The sequence below is a fragment of the Helicoverpa armigera genome, chromosome 1, assembly GCF_030705265.1.
Source record: "Helicoverpa armigera isolate CAAS_96S chromosome 1, ASM3070526v1, whole genome shotgun sequence".
NCBI lineage: Eukaryota > Metazoa > Arthropoda > Insecta > Lepidoptera > Noctuidae > Helicoverpa > Helicoverpa armigera.
In genome coordinates this window covers 7,838,140-7,858,284 of record NC_087120.1, presented here as the reverse complement: position 1 = coordinate 7,858,284, position 20,145 = coordinate 7,838,140, and the positions used below count along the sequence as shown (strand labels likewise).

General features: G+C 37.2%; 1 protein-coding gene across 5 annotated transcripts in view; it reads left to right on the top strand.

Annotated features, from left to right (window-relative positions):
• Positions 1-20,145, top strand: part of LOC110378887 (discoidin domain-containing receptor tyrosine kinase B) — a 52,181-nt gene that overhangs the window by 2,337 nt on the left and 29,699 nt on the right. For 4 of the 5 annotated variants that reach the window (XM_049837917.2, XM_021338305.3, XM_021338306.3 and 1 more), the window contains exon 2: positions 11,039-11,145. In XM_049837917.2, the coding sequence (XP_049693874.2) occupies positions 11,079-11,145 (67 nt within the window). In that variant the 5' untranslated portion in view covers positions 11,039-11,078. Of the gene's footprint in view, positions 1-7,787; positions 7,929-11,038; positions 11,146-20,145 lie in introns of those variants that run through there. The other variant, XM_021338304.3, reaches the window with a different exon arrangement.

The window sequence follows — 20,145 nt, the reverse complement described above, 5'->3', positions numbered from 1 at the left end:
GCACAATGGCAAGATTGCTATCATTCACTCAACCAGCTTCAATTTTTTTTTATCACTCAGAATATGATTATAAATTAACCCCTTATGCTTATATCTTGTTGAGTTACCAAGCTACAACCAGCCAAATTTTATTAGCATAATCTTAGTAGTTTAATTCTTTTTAAAACTTACTTTTTTCACTAGTGTCTGGGGGGAATGAAATTTAAATAACAATTATTTAAATAGCCATAGTAATGGTTTATTACACATATTAAGCAGAAAAACATAATCATTAAGGCTTTTGTCCATTAAAGTGATTTGGCTATTATTAACAATAATATATTGTAGCACTCTGTTGTAACTTAACTGTTAAACTTTTTTCCAATGTCTGAGCCATTTTAACATCAGCATTAATTAAAACTGTTGATTTAAAACCTCTACAGTCCCCAAATTAGTACTTAAGTGGTTTGGGTTCCTCCTTGGTTCAACCACAAATTATTCCCATGGTGAACCACAGTGAAAATATTTACGTTTTTTAAATAAGAAGTATAGCGTTTTAAAATCTACTCAAAACAACCCAGAAGTTTTCCTCAACACAAGCTCATCATCGTCCTTCAAGCCTTTTTACCAACAAAGTTAGGGTAGGCTTCCAGTCTATCCGTATGTAGCTGAGTACCAGTTTTTTACAAGGAGTGACTGCCCCTGACCTCCTCAACCCAGTTACCCGGGCAACCCAATACCCCTTGATTAGACTGGTGTCAAACTTGCTAACTTATGACTACCCGTAATTACTGTGAAGGATGTTCAATGACAGCCGGGACATACAGTTTAATGTGCCATCTGTAACACAGTCATTGGTGTCTAAGATATACTTAGAAAGTACATACAAACTTGCATTGGTACTTGCATGACCTGGAATCGAAAGATTTCGCGTAAAAAACAGGATCTATTCAAACACATTCATGCACCCTTATCAATAATTTAACACAGAAAGAAAGAAAAGGTGGTATGGGTAAAAGGAATGGTGTTTTACTAGAACAAAGAAGACTTCTAGATTTCGATCATTGTTAAGGTGCACTAAGATGCAGAAAGTTTGAGTAGTTATTCAGCAGCTTTTTAAATAGATGTTGTAAACTTATTTACTTGATTATTGAATCTTGGAAGCTTGTATATTATTCTTATTATTGTTGTTATATCAGTGCTATGCATAAGACTGGGCCCTGGGCTCTCCCGGATCTTTGGGCAATGATCTGGCCTAAACCAGAATAGAAGTAATTCAATTAAATCTCGCGGAAAACTTTGCTGTAATCTATCATGCATAAAAAAGCATGACATAATTTAAAATGGTGTTTTTTACTTTTTGGTAGTTATCTATTTTAGTTATTCTCTATCTCAGCTATTCAAGCGTATGAAATTATGGCCAAGGTATTTTTGATGATCCCGAACATAGAATCAAGATGTTACAAAAGCTATCTGTTGATTAGTTAGGGTACTGGATTAGACAAAATTTCGTTAAAGTTTATTCCAGCATGCAAAGCAGTTATAGTTATTTTGTACGGAATAACACGTTTTTATCCTTAATTATCTAATTCTTTTATTAAATACACCTGCTTCATTCATTACAGTACACAAACTGGCTACGTCAGTCGTCAATATTCAAATAAACTCAAGCGCTAACTAAAGGCTTCAGTTCAGTAGACCCGACTTTGCCCCGTCCTAATCTGTACATGTCAAGCTGCTCTGTTTCATATAACATTAGCCGTTTTCCCGCGGTTTCACCCGCATCCTATGGAAACCATTGCTCGTACCGGGATAAAATATAGCCTATGTTACTCGGAAAAAATGTAGCTGTCCAACAGTGAAAGAATTTTTCAAATCGGTTTAGTAGTTTCGGGAGGTTTTCTTTTTTTTTTGCCAACAAACAAACAAAAAACGTTGCATCTATATTATATTAGTATAGATTATATAGAACCAAATATTGCACTAAAGTAGGCTACTAATATCTCGTACTTATCTGTGGATCTTAAACTGATCCGATTTTAATAGCTGCGTCGAGATACCATGCTGTATAGGTATGCGCTGTTCGCATGAGTGATCTCATAACAGTTTTTTTTTCTAACTTGAGTGGCAGTACTTTAACTATCAGATGTGTAATGTTATAGGCAACGTCTAGGATAAACGCATCCTCATGGCTTTTTGCTATGAAAGTAAACTGCACAGAACTGAAATGGATTTTTTTGTACATTTTGTAAGATCCGTGGTAGTTCGTTCTCAATTAGCTGCGAAGTTACAAACGCATGCATCTACTTACAATACTTACATAGAACATGTCTGTCCAAAGGTTCAGAACCTCATGTTTAATGAAGGTGCCTAACAAAATATTCGTCCGTATCGCTATTCACTATCAATGGCAAATAAGCCTGCCCATGAACATTAATTGTTAAGAGTAGCGTCGTGACTCAATAAAGTAATGTTATGACGGATGCTTTATTGTAAACTTTCGGCTGTGGGTAAGCTTAAGATGAATACTTATAGAAGCCCATGCATTCAATTCCCTCCCAAATAGAACATCTAAGTAACGCAAAGATCCTCATATCCGTACACATGCCGTTTTTAGGGTTCCGTACCCAAAGAGTAAAACGGGACCCTATTGTTTTCGCTCCTCTGTCCGTCCGTCCGTCTGTCACCAGGCTGTATCTCATGAACCGTGATAGTTAGAGAGCTGAAATTATCACAGATGATGTATTTTTGTTGCCGCTATAACAACACTGAAAACTAGAATAAAATAAATGTTTGGGGGGGCTCCCATACAACAAACGTGATTTTTTTGCTCGATACCGATAACGGCAACAGATAGCTTGTTTGAAATATTCACAGAATATAGAATGTATTATAATTATGAAAAGTATTATAAATAAAAGTACGGAACCCTTCGTACGCGAGTCCGTCTCTCACTTGGCCGGTTTTTCATATTTTAGCTGCGGCTTTATGGCTCGTTCTTTTTTCTAAAACGTGGTGTAGAGTGCTGATTATCTGGCCAGTAGCACGTGACTTTTGTTACTAATTACTTTTTTCTTTGAACATGTCGTGTGTTCAACTGGGTTAAAACGTGAACAAGTGTTAAAGCTTTTTTAAAGGGTCGGTATTATTGATCACAATAACTTATGAGCTTTGATGCCAAGTACATAAACTATTGTTATACTGAAGGAGAGATATAATAACATGTGATCGATATTTTAAAATGAAGTATAACATTATTATTTAATTCGTTACAATTAGTTTGCTGGTATGTAATAATATTTTTATAAATATTAATTACCTCATCTATGACTTGCACGCAGATGGCCAAAGTATGTCTCAAGTTTTTTTTTGTATCTTCCTAAGAGTTGTAGTTCTATTAATAATGTTTTTAAATTGCCATCATATTTGGCCATGGACAAAATCTATCCAGTCTTTATTTTACTTTTTGATATTTACTTGACTTTTGGTTGTTGTAAAATCAGTTATTGACATTTGGCTAATGAGAATATCACTTTTTCACGTCAAAAATTACAAATGGACAGTGCCCCTAAAAATCCTCCCGTTTTCACCAAGAACTAAAATCATCACCATCACTAGAAAAAAAAATACATTGATAACTTGAATACTAGAAAGAAATCATTCTATTATGGAAGATGAACACAGTGTAGGCATACAGGTTACACTTAATACCTAGGTACTTGCCGAATCGTTACGAAGTTTTTACAAGAAGACAATCAAGATTTCCAACCTGAAATACCCTTGGCCTGGTCCCGTGATTTCACTTAGAAACTAAAATTCCTAATGTTTCGAGAAAAAAAATATCTACACAAAAATTCCATACGTTTTTTATCCACTTCTTCTGAAATAATCATTAACATTATAAAAGATACGTATACAATTTCGAAGGTACCAACTTAGTTTTAGTAGGTACTACTCACGTTTTACGTCATTATAAAAGGATTTATAACGTCAAAAATAGTACACAAGCACCTAAATGGGTATAATCCGATCTAGTTCTCTCTAACGACCAAAAATATTGATGTTGTAAATGTTAAAAAGATGGCATGTGGGTGGAGGATTTTCCTACGCTCTAAGAAGCACTTAATTGGTTGCGAAAATGCTCTTCCAATTATCATAACATCTGTAGAATATAAATACCAACAAAAAAGGGATTGAAGAGTACCTATTCATAATGAAATGAATTGGAGAAACCAGCAATTTATCAATTTGCCATTCAGATAATTTATACATATATTAATTTGACGCGTTCTGTCAAGTTATTTATAATATTTCTACTGAATGCAATTGATTTTATATGTTTACATAATTTCTAAAAAAGTTTCAACGAATAATATCCTATAAGATTAGAAAATCTCGCAGTTACAAAATTTAATTAGGAGTGGTCCCCCAACGCAATGAATTTACATACTTAGGTACTTTCAGATTGAGCATTATTAATTACTTTTTAAAAGGTTTGAGTTTTATGTCGGGGGTTTCAGACTAATGTTTTTTGTCATGCAAATAAAGATTTTACGTCCGCTCTGTTCAAAGTGCTACGTTACAAACCGCTAACTAGTTGGACGTTGAGTGACGCTTGTTCAATCAACGTTCGGTTCGGCCTAGCTAGAGATTCAGTTATAGTCATTCAATGAAGGTGCAAGTCGTTCATTCGATCAGCAGCTTCAACTTCAACCAGATGACTACGAACACGTACAATAAATACGTAGAGAATTCATTTTTTTTGTAATTTGAAATTATTGAAAAAAAAAAAGTTACATCGTGGACTTGGTAAATTCACCGACAATGATAACACTGTTATCAAAAACAGACAGTTAAACGATATTACTTGTTTACATATGTAGCAAGAATTTTCGCATTAACCACCCCCTAAAATCATTCAAAGTACCGACTGCTTGAATGAAAGAACGAATGAAACATTACCCAAAAATGAAGTCAAAATCAAGATATGAGCTAGGTATCATATTTATCAATCCTGAAAGAGATTTTTCATAAAATTTCCTACTTTTAGGTGACTTTTATTCATTAGAGCGTCGGCCGCCAATGCCTTGCAGCGTATAAATAAAAGCATGAATAGAGCGTGGTGGTGATGGGCACTAGCTACACAAATCTGACTATATTTTTTGGAATGGTACCTTTTTTTTTTATCGACGTAAAATCATCAAATGACCCCTCCCGCTGTGGGTTAGCAGCGGTGAGGGAGTGTCAGACTCTTACTGACTAAAATCGTCGTGTTCCGTCATAGGCCTTTTATGTACCAGGGCCGCGGTATCTCTTTCGAACAACCCGCAGCCCCGGCAGGCCTTGGCCCTGCTGGGCCCCGCTGGGGTTGCTGACGTCTCTTTGAGGAGCGCGTGGAACAACGCGCGCCGTCGACACGGGTCTGTCGTCTAGGAAGACAGAGGGACGATGAGCCACCCGAACTCACCGCCCACAGACCCACGCCTACGGTGGCCGGGAGTCATCTCGCGACACCCGGCGCCCATGGTGTCTACCTGGTCCAGCGCGGCGGCCGGGATGAGAGGTGCGAACTCTCTGGCGTTCCGCCTCCTCCTTCTCGAGCATGACCGCTTCGCAGAAGGAGGCGACGGCATCCCATTCCCTCTCGCCCCGGACCATGGCCTGAACCAGGGCCGGACGCGAGAGGTCGCCGCCGTTGGAATGGTACCTATCAGTCTGTTTATGAAAAATAGAGCCAAAGTTTTGGTCGTTGTGTTGTCCCTTTTCAATAACCAGAAGGCAAAAATGTTCGCTGCGTACATTTTGTGGTCAAAGCTCGGTGGAAAACTCATTTAGGTACAGCAAAACCGAATGTCTGGTAGTTTTAGGGTTCCCAAGTAAAATGTTAACATAGCACCGGACGCTGCGCCCGCTCCTGTTACAACACCAGATTTTAGGAACTTCAGTTAAAAGCTATTGACTTGATATGGAAATCGTTCGAGTGATTACAAATGAATAATCTTGAACAATATGCGAGTGATGGCACTGTCTCAACGTACTTACATATTTGACTACCGTTTTCGAATTATCTATTATTCTTAGTAAAATTGTATGGATCCCTCGTGATCTTCAAATTGTTCAAAGCTTTAATTATTAAGTGAGCATCTGGCATTAGTAATTAGTGTCTTTTATTTTTCGCTTCAAAGTGCAGAACCTTGAATGAGCGAGTCCGACTAGCACTTGGTTGGTTTTATTTCTACAAAAAATATCATCCCTCGCTGAATCGTCAAAGCAAACCAAAACCTTTTTTATCAAAACCTCATTAGTATGACTGTGGCATATTACTTGCTTCTACGTAGCAGAACTGTAGTGCTTTTATTTTAGCTTTTTCTGATTAATCCTGGTACTCGTCAACGGGTCCCCTAAAATATCAAAATTTGAAAGCCAGTCGTTTTCAATATCCATACGTAAAAGAGGATTTTTTTTTGTTTGTTTGTAGTTTTGTACCCAGTCTCCGAAATATTGGACCGACCGAAAATTCTTTCAATTTTGGAAAGTTGCAATATACCCGAGTAAAATATATACTGTATTGTATCCCAGTACGGGAAGAAGTTCCTCAGGGACGCGCTTAACACTGTTTGTATGCATAAATGAGGTATTTGAACGATACATCTGTCTGCTTAGGCTAAGCTTCCAGTTACAACTAATCGCTCAAACGACGGTTAATTTTCGCATCTGATCAATATCATCTTTAATGAACAGATTATCTATAGTCTGGATAATCAGTTAGTCTAGATTCTAGTCTGACTAAGACAAAGTATCATGAGGTAACGGGGCCCGCCTTTGAACATCTGGCGGGCCCATGCTTGTCGGGGGTGCGGAAGAAGCCAGTAAGTCTGGTTTACCTCTAAATGGACCCCAAGTCGATGATAGTCCACGAGGTCTTTCCCCCTGAAAGTGCCCATTTTTGCAAAAAAAGAGTATTTAAAACAATATATATATACTTTCTAATTACAGTAAAACGGACGGAATAAGTTAAATGACAAAAATATCTTATTACGTAATAAAATACCGTTGAATGAGATAGGCACTTGAGGGACCTTCCAGGTACATTCGAGACAAGTTTAATATCAATAATAGCCGAGCTGAGGAAACTTGAAAAATAAAAGCTTTTTCTGTTTTATGCTACGTTTCTTAGTTACTGAAAGAAACAAAGACGTTGTCAAAGTACTTACTACAAAACAACAAAACACGAAACATGAAAAAAATAAGTGCTAAAATAGGAAAACTTTATACAAAATGCAATAAAAGATTTTTGAAACTTTATTTCAACAGCTTACGATATGTAAATTCGTTGCTGATTTCAATTGATCAATAAGAACAAATTAAAAATTCCAGACCATACGTATGGCCTCCCTATGAAAGCAATTTATTCCAGAAATAAATACTTAAACATAATTGGCAATCTGTAGGTAGTACACCTACTTAATTTCAAATCCATACTTCTTTCGCTATAAGACGATTTTCATGGCAGTTCTCATATTTGCCTGCCACGCACACTTCTTTTAGTAATTAAAAATAGACTGGCAAGAGATAAAATTATTTTATTATAATAATATCGTGTCTTCGTCAGTCAACAAGTAAGTTATCGTTATTATTGTTTACTAGGACATACACCCATAATTAGTAATATAGGTATATCGTATCATAAAGTAACAAAAACCAAAAACATATTTTTGATAGCACAAAGAAGTCCCATTTCGTCCCCACTTGTTGTTTTACGCAGCGAATGTGTCACAGTATAAACAAGACCTGCGCTTTACGGTAGAAATGCACTAGGCAAGAAATATCAGCAATCTAGCATCCCGTACTGTCCTGTAGGCAAGTTTGATTGGCTAGCAGTCGGGCTCCGACCGTCGGATTGGCTACTGGGCCCAGCTGCACCTTACCGTACCTGTCTAAGATAAATGGTACGTCGAGTCTTACTGTTGTTTCATTAATTTATTTAAAAGTGTTGAATGTAAATATTACATTACGTCATAATTATTAGATTTTATGTTCTTTTTTGTGCTTGATTGATGTATTGCTTTTTATATTGCCTTACATTAGGAGTTGTGTTTGTATTGGTCATTATTGACATTGTTTAGATAATAGTATAATTGTTTATTGATATCACTTGTTTGTGACTACCTCGGTACTTACTCGAATAGTGAATAGTGTTGCTCGTTACTTTCGCTAAGAAAAGTCTGCCTTAAGTTTTGTTTTCGACTTTTATTTTAATTAATGTAAATAGTGGTTTATTTTATCAATTCATATTTATACGAGTATGAATGCGTATAAACTATACATTCTATTTAAGTTTATGCAAAGTATTAAACTGCTTAACTTGCGTGTTTTCTTCATAGCTGGTAGTGAACCTAATTTACATAAGTCCTGAAGGTTGATGTAGTTTTTTTTGCAATGTTTATTATTTGTCTTTTTATAAGTAATTACTATTTACGTACTTTAAAGCTTTGTTTTTATTTGATTTCTTACCTAGATATATATTTGTTGAAATTCTAAGATATTTTATAAATTATAATTTAACACTACGTTTACATTCTACTAAAGTTTACTTCTTTTCTTAATTAGATTTTAATCACAAATTTTGATCACAAACATTGATGTTAATTGGTTAAGCTTAGTTTCGCTTGACTGGAAAGTGTTTAAGACGGTTGGAAAATAGGGAAAATATTTTTTAAATCTGTTGGTTTGCAAATAAATTTCCTTTTCAATACAAAAGTCGGGAAATCCATCAGACGTCGAAGAAGATACAAACCCAAGTAGGTACAAGCGATGCTCTGCCGTCGTTTATCTCCTTACATTTTGGAATCATTTCCTTTGGCGCTGCCGGCGCCGCCCGCCGCGTCCCATCTCTCTCGGGCGTACCCCTATTCGGTCTACGTTCCAACGACACTCCACCTAAGTATTTATCGATATTTATTATAACGTAAATATCTGAGGGCACGGCAGTGCCCCAGCCAAGACTCGAGCAAAGCGGGCACGGCCGTACCATCTTTTCTCGAAGCGTTTCGCGGCTATTTCAGCCCCCTGTATCTTCCATGTGAACAAAGCTAGGAGTTTAGGTTTTCGATGACCAAGAGTAAGTATTAGAACAAGCTCAGTCCCAAAATTACAAGAAATTTGAATAAATGGTTTACGAGTTATGAGCGATCAAAGTTACACCATTTTGTCACTGACTCACTCACTGACCGATCATCAAAAGTCTAAGGTACTTCTAGCAAACTTAGAACCTTCAAATTTGGCACCAAGATAGGTTATTGGCTACATATAAAGGGAAAATTATAAAAACCTTAAAACTTAATAAAAAAATAGGAAACAAATTTATATTTGCGGTTTTTCAAGAACATTGTGTATGAATTTTGACTGCATTGATAACTTTGTTATTTATTTATGTACAAAATGTTACTATTTGTTTTATTGTTACGTAGTGTGGTATATTGTTATTATGTATTAAATATACATACATATGAATAAAAAAGCTAGGTTAAAATAAAATGAATAATGATAAAATCTTTCATATTAATGCAGTGCGATAAATACTGCATGCTCGCTCGATAGATGGCGTTGTCCTGGTCTAAATCGCGCTACGGTTTTTAGTTAAAAAAACAAATAATTTCATGTGATAGCGCCATCTACCTCTGAAATAAATCTCTTTTATTCTAAAAGATATTCGATTAAAAAATTCGACAATTTCGAAATTGTTTAATTTATTTTTAAAAAATGTTGTTTACGTGCTAGTTTAGGTCTACATATTTAGTTTGTTATATATTTAGTTAGTTGCATGTAAGTTAATTTAATTTGTTATATACTTAGAGAAGAAGGAGACCTACAAAAAATAAATTAGATCCCACCAAAAACATTAAATGTAAAAAAAGCCAATCCTCTACGCAATTTCTCCACCGTAAAAAGTTTTGAGATCGCATAGAAGCCAAGTCCTGTTCAACTTTATTTGTAATAATAAATCAATATTTTGTGACTATATCAATAGTTTTGTTCACATTACAATAATATTGTCTTGGCCATGAGCACAAGTTAAAAGTCGCTCCCTGAAATAATGTGTAAATACCATTGAATTGATACATTCTATATGGACATGATTTTACGATTGGACTGATTGGAATTTGAGATCACCATGGACCAAACATGCGCCATAGTAAATGTGCAGTTCATGATTTTGGATGATACTGACTGTCGGTCATTTAGTAACAATTGAAAAAACTAAAAGTATTTAATTCTGTGATATTAAACTTCATGATTGACTTTCACCTCTCCAAGATATGCTGTATTATATTTATAGTTTATTGTGCTCATGGCCAAGTCAATATTATTGTAAAGTGAACGAAACTATTGATATGGTCACAAAATATTGATTTATTATTACAAATAAAGTTGAACAGGACTTGGCTTCTATGCGATCTCAAAACTTTTTACGGTGGAGAAATTGCGTAGAGGATTGGCTTTTTTTACATTTAATGTTTTTGGTGGGATATTTTATACATGCAGATGCGACTATCGTGTTTTGATGGCTACTTCAAAATCTGCATTGCCCCTAGCGCCACTGCAAACCTTGACATGACGCTACATCTAAATGACATTCACTATTGTTATACAGCCCCAGACATTCTTTTGTTTTACAGTTGAAGGGTTCCACAGACAAGTGTCTAACATGTAAGAATTGAAGCTTCGTCTGAAAATAAAATGTTCGTAGAGACAGAAAGCTTCAAGATTTTCCTCGTTATCTGTAATTTTATAGGGACAGCTGTGTTCACTTCGATGCATTAACTTTTTCAAAAGCAAACTTGGCAATCACAACTTTGATAGTTTTATTTACCTTGTTAAATTGAGCCTGCTCGCTTTGACGTCCAAAGCATATCGAGTCGTTATATTTTGTATAAGTGATCTTATTTGCATTTTACAACTAGGCGCCTCCGTATGTGAGCGTTTTTTGTTTGCTTTGATTTGAAGTGCAGGAATAACGCGGGACTGTGTTGTTTGATGAAGTGTTTGTTTGTTGTAGAATTGAGGTGTCGGTAGAATGGTGAGGTGAGAGAGGCGCGATGGTGCTGTGTGTGGTAGCTGCGCTGCTGGTCGCTGGAGCCTCCTCGCTGCACGCTCTCGACATATGTGAGTACGCTCTGCAATGTCTTTCTGTTTACTCATGTTTACAATATCGCTACTAATCATCACTGCTGTATCAGGATCAGATGACTATGTTTTATAAAACATTAATTAAAATAAACATAATAAAACAGAAATTCAGCGCACTGTTGTAGCTTGCGATTTTGCATTCTAAGTTGTATAATGAGTGATTATATAAAAATTCAAATATCATTAACAAGTCATAAGTCAGTTCACGGAATATTAATAACGAGTTTAACAAACGTGCGTAATTATAGTGTAACATAAAAACATTAAACACACCGCACCTACTGACATGATAATTTATGTCATCCACCGGCACACTAATATATTTTATGCAGGACTTCTGCCGTGAGGGTAGGTATACGTACATTAGAACATGGTGACGTCAACCTTTTCACTTTCCTTGACCGAAATTGACGTGCAGAGTTATACAAAAAACATTAATATGCCATCATTATACACGCCATTATTATACACCATACATATTAGCAGTGTACATAAAACATATTGCATGATTAATTTAAACTGTACAGAAACAAGAATATGTGCACGGTACGAAGGCTATGTATGTCACAGCCACGCTATGAATCTATCGGAATTTTAAGGGGGTGATTATAAATTATGATATTGCAAATATTTTAAGCTTCTCATAAAGCCTATTTATTACTTATGGCTGAGATATTTTAGCAAGTACAGAATAGGTTGCGCGCCTCGCTCCTGAGATGTTTTCTTACATTACAGGCACGTTAGTTATTTGAATCCACATTTGATAAAGCTCTTGAAGCGAAATACACTTTGACCCGTTATACCTCAACATACACTAACCTGGAAGCAAAATGCCTTCCTGTAAGTAGATATACCTACGTATATTTAGTCAACGTGCCTTTAGGGAGATCCGTCTATTGAGAACCTAGATCGACAGATTTGATGGTTCTGATACAAAGGCGCCTTGTGTCAAAGGACAGGCAATCTCAAAGATAGCCCACAGCGCATTCAACGCTACCTGAAATAATATACATATGTATTTAGTGTACAATAGTATCGCCTTAATTACGAGATACGTCTCAGTTTGTTGATGTTCTGTTTTCAGTAGTAAGTAATAGTTTAATTAATATTACTCCCAGAAATTTTGTTTGTGAGTCCTTTAGATAATTTCGAAATAGTATCCTCCATATTCAGCATTACTTACTTAAGTAATTAATTTCATATTCAGAGTCTTAATTTTCAAGTACGTTTCAGTTGGAGTTTTTGTAGGGATTGAGTTGGTCTTGGAAAATGTTGACGATTGTGTTTTGGTTATTTTTAGAAGAATCAAACTTGTGTTGAAACATTCAGAAAAAATAAATCACTTCGAATTAACAGGTTATTGGGAACGAATAAACTTCACTTAAACATCGTGCAACGGTATACCTACCTTAACTATAACGTAAATATCGATTTCACAGCTACAAGTAGAGTCGGACATATTTTGCTTCATAAAGAAAAATAAGTCGACCCACATTAAAATAAATGTCAAAATATAGTAACAGAAATGATGTGCAAAACACATGTTAAGCTCATGAACCATTAGATATATTTAATTATTATTACGTAGCTTTTCGAGTAAGCGTAGATAAATGCGTATTAATTTTTAAATGATCAACAGACTGTTTTTTGAACAAAAAGCTGCTTATTGTTAGTGGTGTAAATTCTAAGTGAAACATCAAAAAAGTATAAATGTAATAAAACAATATTCAAGTAAATCAGCATTCATTCGAAGTCAAGTCTTCTGAAAATCAACTCAGTTTGACCTGCTAAGTGGATTTCTTGTTATCGATACCCAGAGCCGTTTAGCAAACAATGAAAATAAAATCTCCAATTGGAAATCGGGCGACGGAAAAATGGTTCCAATTTATCATTAGCACTCCGCACCGCTATTATTTCTTTGTACTTATATCATGAAAAAAGATATCGACGCAGCTAAGTAGATACTGGTAATTTGAGTAAATACGTTACTGCGTAGGCACCTAATTAGGCGAAGTACGGGAAAATTATTTGGGAGTATTCTAACAAAAGTTTTCACTTAGTCGACACCCAACGGGAAATTTCAGCTACTTTGTAATGTTTCTTTTGGTCACGTTTGCTCTATAACAACCATAAAAAGTTTGTAGGTTGAAGGTAAATATAATTGGCATTTTGCTGTGCTTTTTTTCTGCAGCGACATTTTTAACAATGCCTTTAACTGCATCTTTGCTATTGATTGAATGGAACTGTGCTTATCCACCGACCTATCTGAAATCGATTGACAGCGGTGCTTTTATTCTTTTATGTCCTTTTCAAAAGAACGGAAGGACGATTGACATTTACTACTGAAGATAGGCCCATCATTGTCGAACAGATATTGTACGTTTAAGTCATGTCAACGCTTTATAAAAAAAGTAAAAAAAAATAAAAACTACGTTAGTGACAAAATTTGATCGGCCTTATAGTAAGCCCTGGGTGTCCAATGTCTTTTATCTGTGCTAACAACAGTTTTAATAACAGCCCATTCTGTCCACGGAACATGATGGCCATATCACACAAGTATAAAAAGTTATAGTGGCAAGTCTCCCGTCGATGTCTGTGCATGGTCCGCCTTAATATTTAATTAGAAAGTTCTCTGCTCCCAGAGCAACGGGGACGCCGTGCCTCGGTGAACTTGTACGAAGAATTATAAATTCCACCAGTCGCTTTTAGCGTTGTTATATTTCAAAATTTCAATTGAACTAAAACTTATACATATACGGTAACATTGCCGTTGATTAAAACACTAATTATATTATGGAGTTATTCAAAAACACTAACATCGCAGACAGGTCCAGCGAGTTCTAGTTAGTTTACGACGAGGAACTTTCATCATTGTGAAAGATTCCTTTCAATGGAAGTGAACCGGAGTAGACGTTTCACTAGCGCTTTTAATATTTCATATTTTCCCCGGAGTTTTCAGGTTCCGTAGTCAAAACAGGAATCTTATTAAAATACCATTCACATAGAGCTGCACAATTTTGCGATGTTTTTTTCTGATCGAATGAGCATAATCTCAACTTATGAAAGTTCAAGAGAGTACTTCATGGTCATGACTGCTAGTCAGCTTATTAAACGTTATTTCTTATGAATATAAACGGTTTATAAGCTTAACGGTAGTAAGTATATTTGGATCTGAAAATGGGTCTTGTGTATTTCGTTTGACGCGTCATGCATTACATGCTGCATTACAAATAAGCTTCTGAAAAGAAATACGAATGCAATTATTTTAACAGTAGTGTAAAAGTTCTAATATATTCCTTCGCTCACAGTTGAAATACTCCACGACGATTGAATATTTCCACGTATTGGACGTCGATACATCGCAATTATGGAATTATCCCCTATTGCTTTCTGTATTAAATAATTATCCCATAATAAGTTGCGTAATTATACGAGTATACTTATCGTACATGTGTCTACATCGTTTATGTAATTACTATCAAATAACGAATTCTATTCACGCGATACCCTGAATTCTTAATACTTACAAGTAAAAGTCGTATTCGTTTGGTTTGTACTTCAGTTGGAACGTTTTTGGAATAGGAACCTACTTAAAGTACTTCGAATAATTGTTTGTTTTTTCGTCTCAAAAATACAATACAGTTCCGCAGCTTAATTTTTTATTCTCTTCAAAGAAACTGCGCGTCTGTTCAATGTTGATAGGTTTAAAAAACCATTTTGCATCAGACAATGCAACTATTATGTCCTGGTACTTACAGCTACTTACTGCTACTTTTCTAAAAGCGAAATATGTATTTTTTAACAAAGAACATAAGAAGCGCCTAGACTTTACCTTTACTTGGTGTTCTGGCCAGAAAGTTTTTGAGTGCTCACTGTGGGCACTGCAAATTGATTTTTTAAAACTTTATTGCGTAAATACTGCATCACAGTTATTATTTATGTACCTGCAAAAGTGTTCTGATATGAATTGGCTTTTAATTGTACTGGTCTGGAGCTCCAATAAGTAGTCAAGTAAGTTTAATGAGCAATAAGACAATAGTATTAAAATTACACAGAACTTCACTGTCTAAATTCAACAATTTAATGTATCAGCGTGAGCACGCACGTATGTATGTGCAGGAAAGCTGTCAAGTTTATCCTAGGGCTATAACAACTTGTTGCCAAGCATACAATTCCGGTGACATTCACTATTTGCGGCGAATGTTCAAGTTGGCGGGCTAACGCGTTGGTAATCAGTCCACGTACAAACGACTGGTGTCTACGACAATAGCGAATAACGTCATGCCCTGTGATTTTAAAGAATCAAAACGGAAGCCGCAGCGGCATCTCAGGACGTAACTATACCAACAGGGAATACTATGATCTCATACGTAATAAGCTTTTTATTATAACGCTGCAAAGGCTCTCTCATAGAACCGATTTCAAACTGTGACTTCAAGTAAACAGGCAAGAAAGTAAGATTAAACATTTTATTAAAGTTAGTCTCTATTAGTAACGCAGTTTATTTCACTTGCCTTGAATATGAAATTAAAAGCATACGTAATAGGAAAAGTTTACTAAGCGTCTTGTGAAAGTACCATTTATTTCCGTTGTACGGAGCTTAAGCTCACCGAATTATTGGTTGGTTTTAATAAACAAGCTTAATGTATCCGATTACAAGGCGAAAGGCATTGGACTGGTTTATTTTACACATTGCGGTGCGGTAATAAACTTCTAGTATGTTGATTAATTGAAAGGCGAACACTATATAATACGTACATTTAATGTTGAGAAGAATAATCTAAACCTACTAATATTATAAATGCGAAAGTAACTGCCCGTCTGTCTGTCTGTTACGCTTTCACGTCTAAACCACTGATTTTAATAAAATTTGGATCAAAGATAGAGTTGACCTTGAGAAAGAACATAGAATAGTTTTTATCCCGGACTTGAAGAATTCTCTTGGAAACGCGATATAACCGAACTCTACGCGGACGAAGCCGCAGGCGGAAGCTAGTTAAAACATAAATAAGTTGGTGACAAGCTCGTGTTAAAAGCTTTAGGTACGTGAAAATATAGGCGGTGACTATGTCTCTCTTATTATAATTAAAACATCAAAGAGTACTTAGTGTCCACGCAGGCACCGCCCGTACTCGCCCTGCGGCACCCTTTACTCGTAACCCTTGACTAAACCATGCATTACATACATAACACATCGTACATCCAGTTGTTTTGTTTAATTATTCGTCTGGTATCGATTACAAGAAACGCAACTGGCAACCCTTTAAAATGGTCCTGGTCTTAAACAGCCGGGAGCACATTTTAAAGCATTATTATTTAATGTGGCTCTGGCCTGCTTCTATCGACCTGCCATCAATGGGTGTGTAATTATTGCTTGTTGTACATTTATACGTACGCTGGCGTCGCCCGTCGGCAGCGTGTTGAATAGTTTGGAAAGTCATTACCTTACCGGACCGTTATCGCTGTCAGCTATACGTTCCGTACACATTCGTCGTGAAAACTACTGAACATGAAAAAATAACAAAATGTTAACGACCCCCTCGAACAATGAAAGTAATTAAAATAATAGTCCAACGATATCACGCGAAGTGGTTTTAGTCGTAAAAGAAAAACATGTGACATTGGAAGTTAGCGTGTATAAAGGCTAAAATGCATACGTATCTAGGTAACGGAGGGGTTTTGCGTGGAAGCCACTGTTGTTCCTAAATACTAGGTAAAGCCAATATTGTAGGCGCTTTAAGTTGACATTCGATCGTTTTATGTAAAAAGAATATTGCCTTTCGTGGATGGATATGAATGAGTAGCAAGTCGCCACTGCGCTGTTTATTATTCATTAGACGACTACATGTCACGCAATAGCTTAAGCACGCACAAGCTCAGTGCTTCTGAAACTTTCCCCACTCTTAAATATACCATGCTCCTTTCACTCAACCGTGCAATGAAAGTGTTTTGCTACAATGAAATTAAAAACAAAACTATACTCTACCGTATTATTAGGGGGCAGCTAAACTGGACGCTCTGAAAAAAGTATATCCAATTTGGAGGACGTCAGGAGCACGCTCACTTTGTGAACCGCTGGCCCAAGTAAATGCTTTAGCTTAAACCGAGATCATTTATTCGTGTATATTAATATTCAAAACTGGCTTTATGACGTTTGCAATTTGTTCTCAAGCGCTGAGCAACAAGAGGCCTGCTTAAATAACGAGACACGCAACAAGCGAATTCTATTTGCATTTGACCTATAAGCGGTTGTCTTTTGTTTGGTGGAGGGGAAAACTTGGTGCGTCGTCACAATAGATTTGAATTTTTCAGTTTTTTGTAAGGCACTCTAAGCACGTGCTCGTAAGACTGTCAGTAAATTATACAACGTTCATTGGCTGTGCGACTTGTCATCGATATAAATTTATGTTTAGTTCCATGTGTAAGCGCTGTTGCTTCGTGAATATAAATTAAGGCTATTGAGCAGTCGGCAAGGACCTGCTATGTGTATAAGTGTAAAAACCATTTCTGTTCCGCTCCGAGAGCAGGACGCAACTATTTCTTGCTTGTTGTTGATTGATTTTACTATCTAGCATGATACTCATTTGGGTTAATGACTTTAATGTACATAAAAAGAGACTTAATTAAATAGATACACATTTTTGTTAGAACTTTGTACTGTAGACGAGCATGTGTGGCCCCCAGTGGTAATGTTTACCTAGTGATAGCCGTATCGCAGCCACATATTTCACGCCCTGTGCTCTCATTTTGTTGGAGAGACGCGTGATTGTGAACCAGTATAAAATTAAATTTTCGTCTAATAAGGGCCACGCAATGAGTGCTACTTGAATGAAATGATTGATGACTATTGTACATTAAAATGTGGTGAAAGCAAGGAGCGCTGGCGATTTGGTTAACCAATAGTCGAAAATGTTTCTCCATTTGTCACAATCCAATAAGTTCAATCATAAAGGTAATCGTAAGTAGCGATAAATCACTTATGAATCGTTAAGGAACTAAACAATGAAATAAGATATTAAATTCTTGACCGTTATTTGAAGCTTACTAGTTTGAGATAGGCACCTACGTGTTTTCCGCTTTTATCTCCGTCCTTTTCTACCCCATATCTTGCATCTCTCTCGCACATCGACCAGTTTCACTCCCCACCAGGCAGGAGGCGACGAGTGTTCTCGGCGGCCACAGTTCGTCATTGGCGTCTTGTTTTCCGCCCGAGAAGGTTGGTCTAACCAACCGCTGTAGTATTTCGTTGAAAAATAAACTCAGTGCTCTCGCAGAACACAGGTGAGTTTATAATATTTTATACAATTTGTTAACGGTTTTACCGTTCGATATTCGATTTTGCGAAATCAAGTGTTAATATTTTGTACATCTACCCCTTTTTTGTCACGAGTTTCTTCCGTGTACTTTTTTTTTAGTAATTTGTTTTCAGAATGAGTGACTTATAAAGCAAATACAGATGCGGTAAATAATAAAGCTACCACAGCCCGTGCACGTGACTATGGAAAAGAAAGCAAGCCCGAAGTTCCTAAGGCACCTGTGGCCCTAGTTCAATCCTGCAAGGCGTTCAACGGTTTGACAAAAAAGAATGGTGTGAGGTGCGGTCCAACCTCTCCTTAGTTCGGACTGATCACTACCGCACTTGAAGAGGGCTCATGGTGTCAAGAAAGCTTTTCGGCCTTGAAAGACTTGGTACGCTCCCCTCGGACTACCAGTAAGTCTGTTAGCCACCCCCCATGGGGGTCGGCTCATTATCACGGCGTGTGATGGTTTTCGGCCTTGAAAGACTTGGTACGCTCCCTTCGGACTGCCAGTAAGTCTGTTAGCCACCCCCCGTAGGGGTCGGCTCATTATCTCGGCGTGTGATGCTTTTCGGCCTTGAAAGACTTGGTACGCTCCCCTCGGACTGCCAGTAAGTCTGTTAGCCACCCCCCGTAGGGGTCGGCTCATTATCTCGGCGTGTGATGCTTTGGCCTTGAAAGACTTGGTACGCTCCGCCTAGGACTGCCAGTAAGTATGTTAGCCACCCCCCGCAGGGGTTGGCTCATTTTCACGGACCCGCGCAGGGTACCAATCTTGCATGTTGCGAGACGCAGCATCATTACAAAGTGGGGACCAGTAAGTATACTAGCCACCCCCCACAGGGGTCGTTTCATTATCACGGACCCGCGCAGGGTACCAATCTTGCATTTTGCGAGTCGCAGCATCATTACAAAGCAGGGACCAGTAAGTATACTAGCCACCCCCCGCAGGGGTCGGCTCATTATCACGGACCCTCGCAGGGTACCAATCATGCATGTTGCGGGTCGTACCATCATTGCAATCTACCCTCGCAGGGTGGCTATTTGGATCGACTTTCGAAGAGTCGCCATTATAACCTTCCCTCGAAGGGAAATGGTAATCACACTCACGCTGAATGGCGTGTGACGCAAAACTCTAAAGGCTCCCTTGGGACATCACGAGTAAATTACAATAAGAACCATGTCCAACAGACGAAACAAAGCGTCCAGGACCGCAGGCGGACTTTGATGCGTCCAACAAGGCACGTAAGTTATGACTTTCGAGGCGGGTTGCCTAACATTATATCAAGACCAATGGAAAGAAATGGGAGCTCCGCCTTTCTTGTCAAAAATAATAACTGGGTATCGGATACCATTGGTCAAAAGTCACCTTTGATAGATAATGCCAGATTTGACCAGAGAGTCCAAAGAGATGGATGTCGTCATATCCCAAATGATAAAACAAAAAGTTCTATTGATAGCTGCAAATTCTGCCAGCTTTCTTTCCAATATGTTTCTTGTGCCCGAAAGGCGACGGAAAGAACCGTCCAATACTCAATCTCAGGGTTCTCAACAAGTTCATAATTACGGAACCCTTCAGTTTAATAAATGTTTTTCGGGTGCTAAAGTTTCTTCAGAAAGACGAATGGCTGTGCAAGTGGATCTCGCCCAGGCTTACTTCTACCTTCCGTTAGCCGAA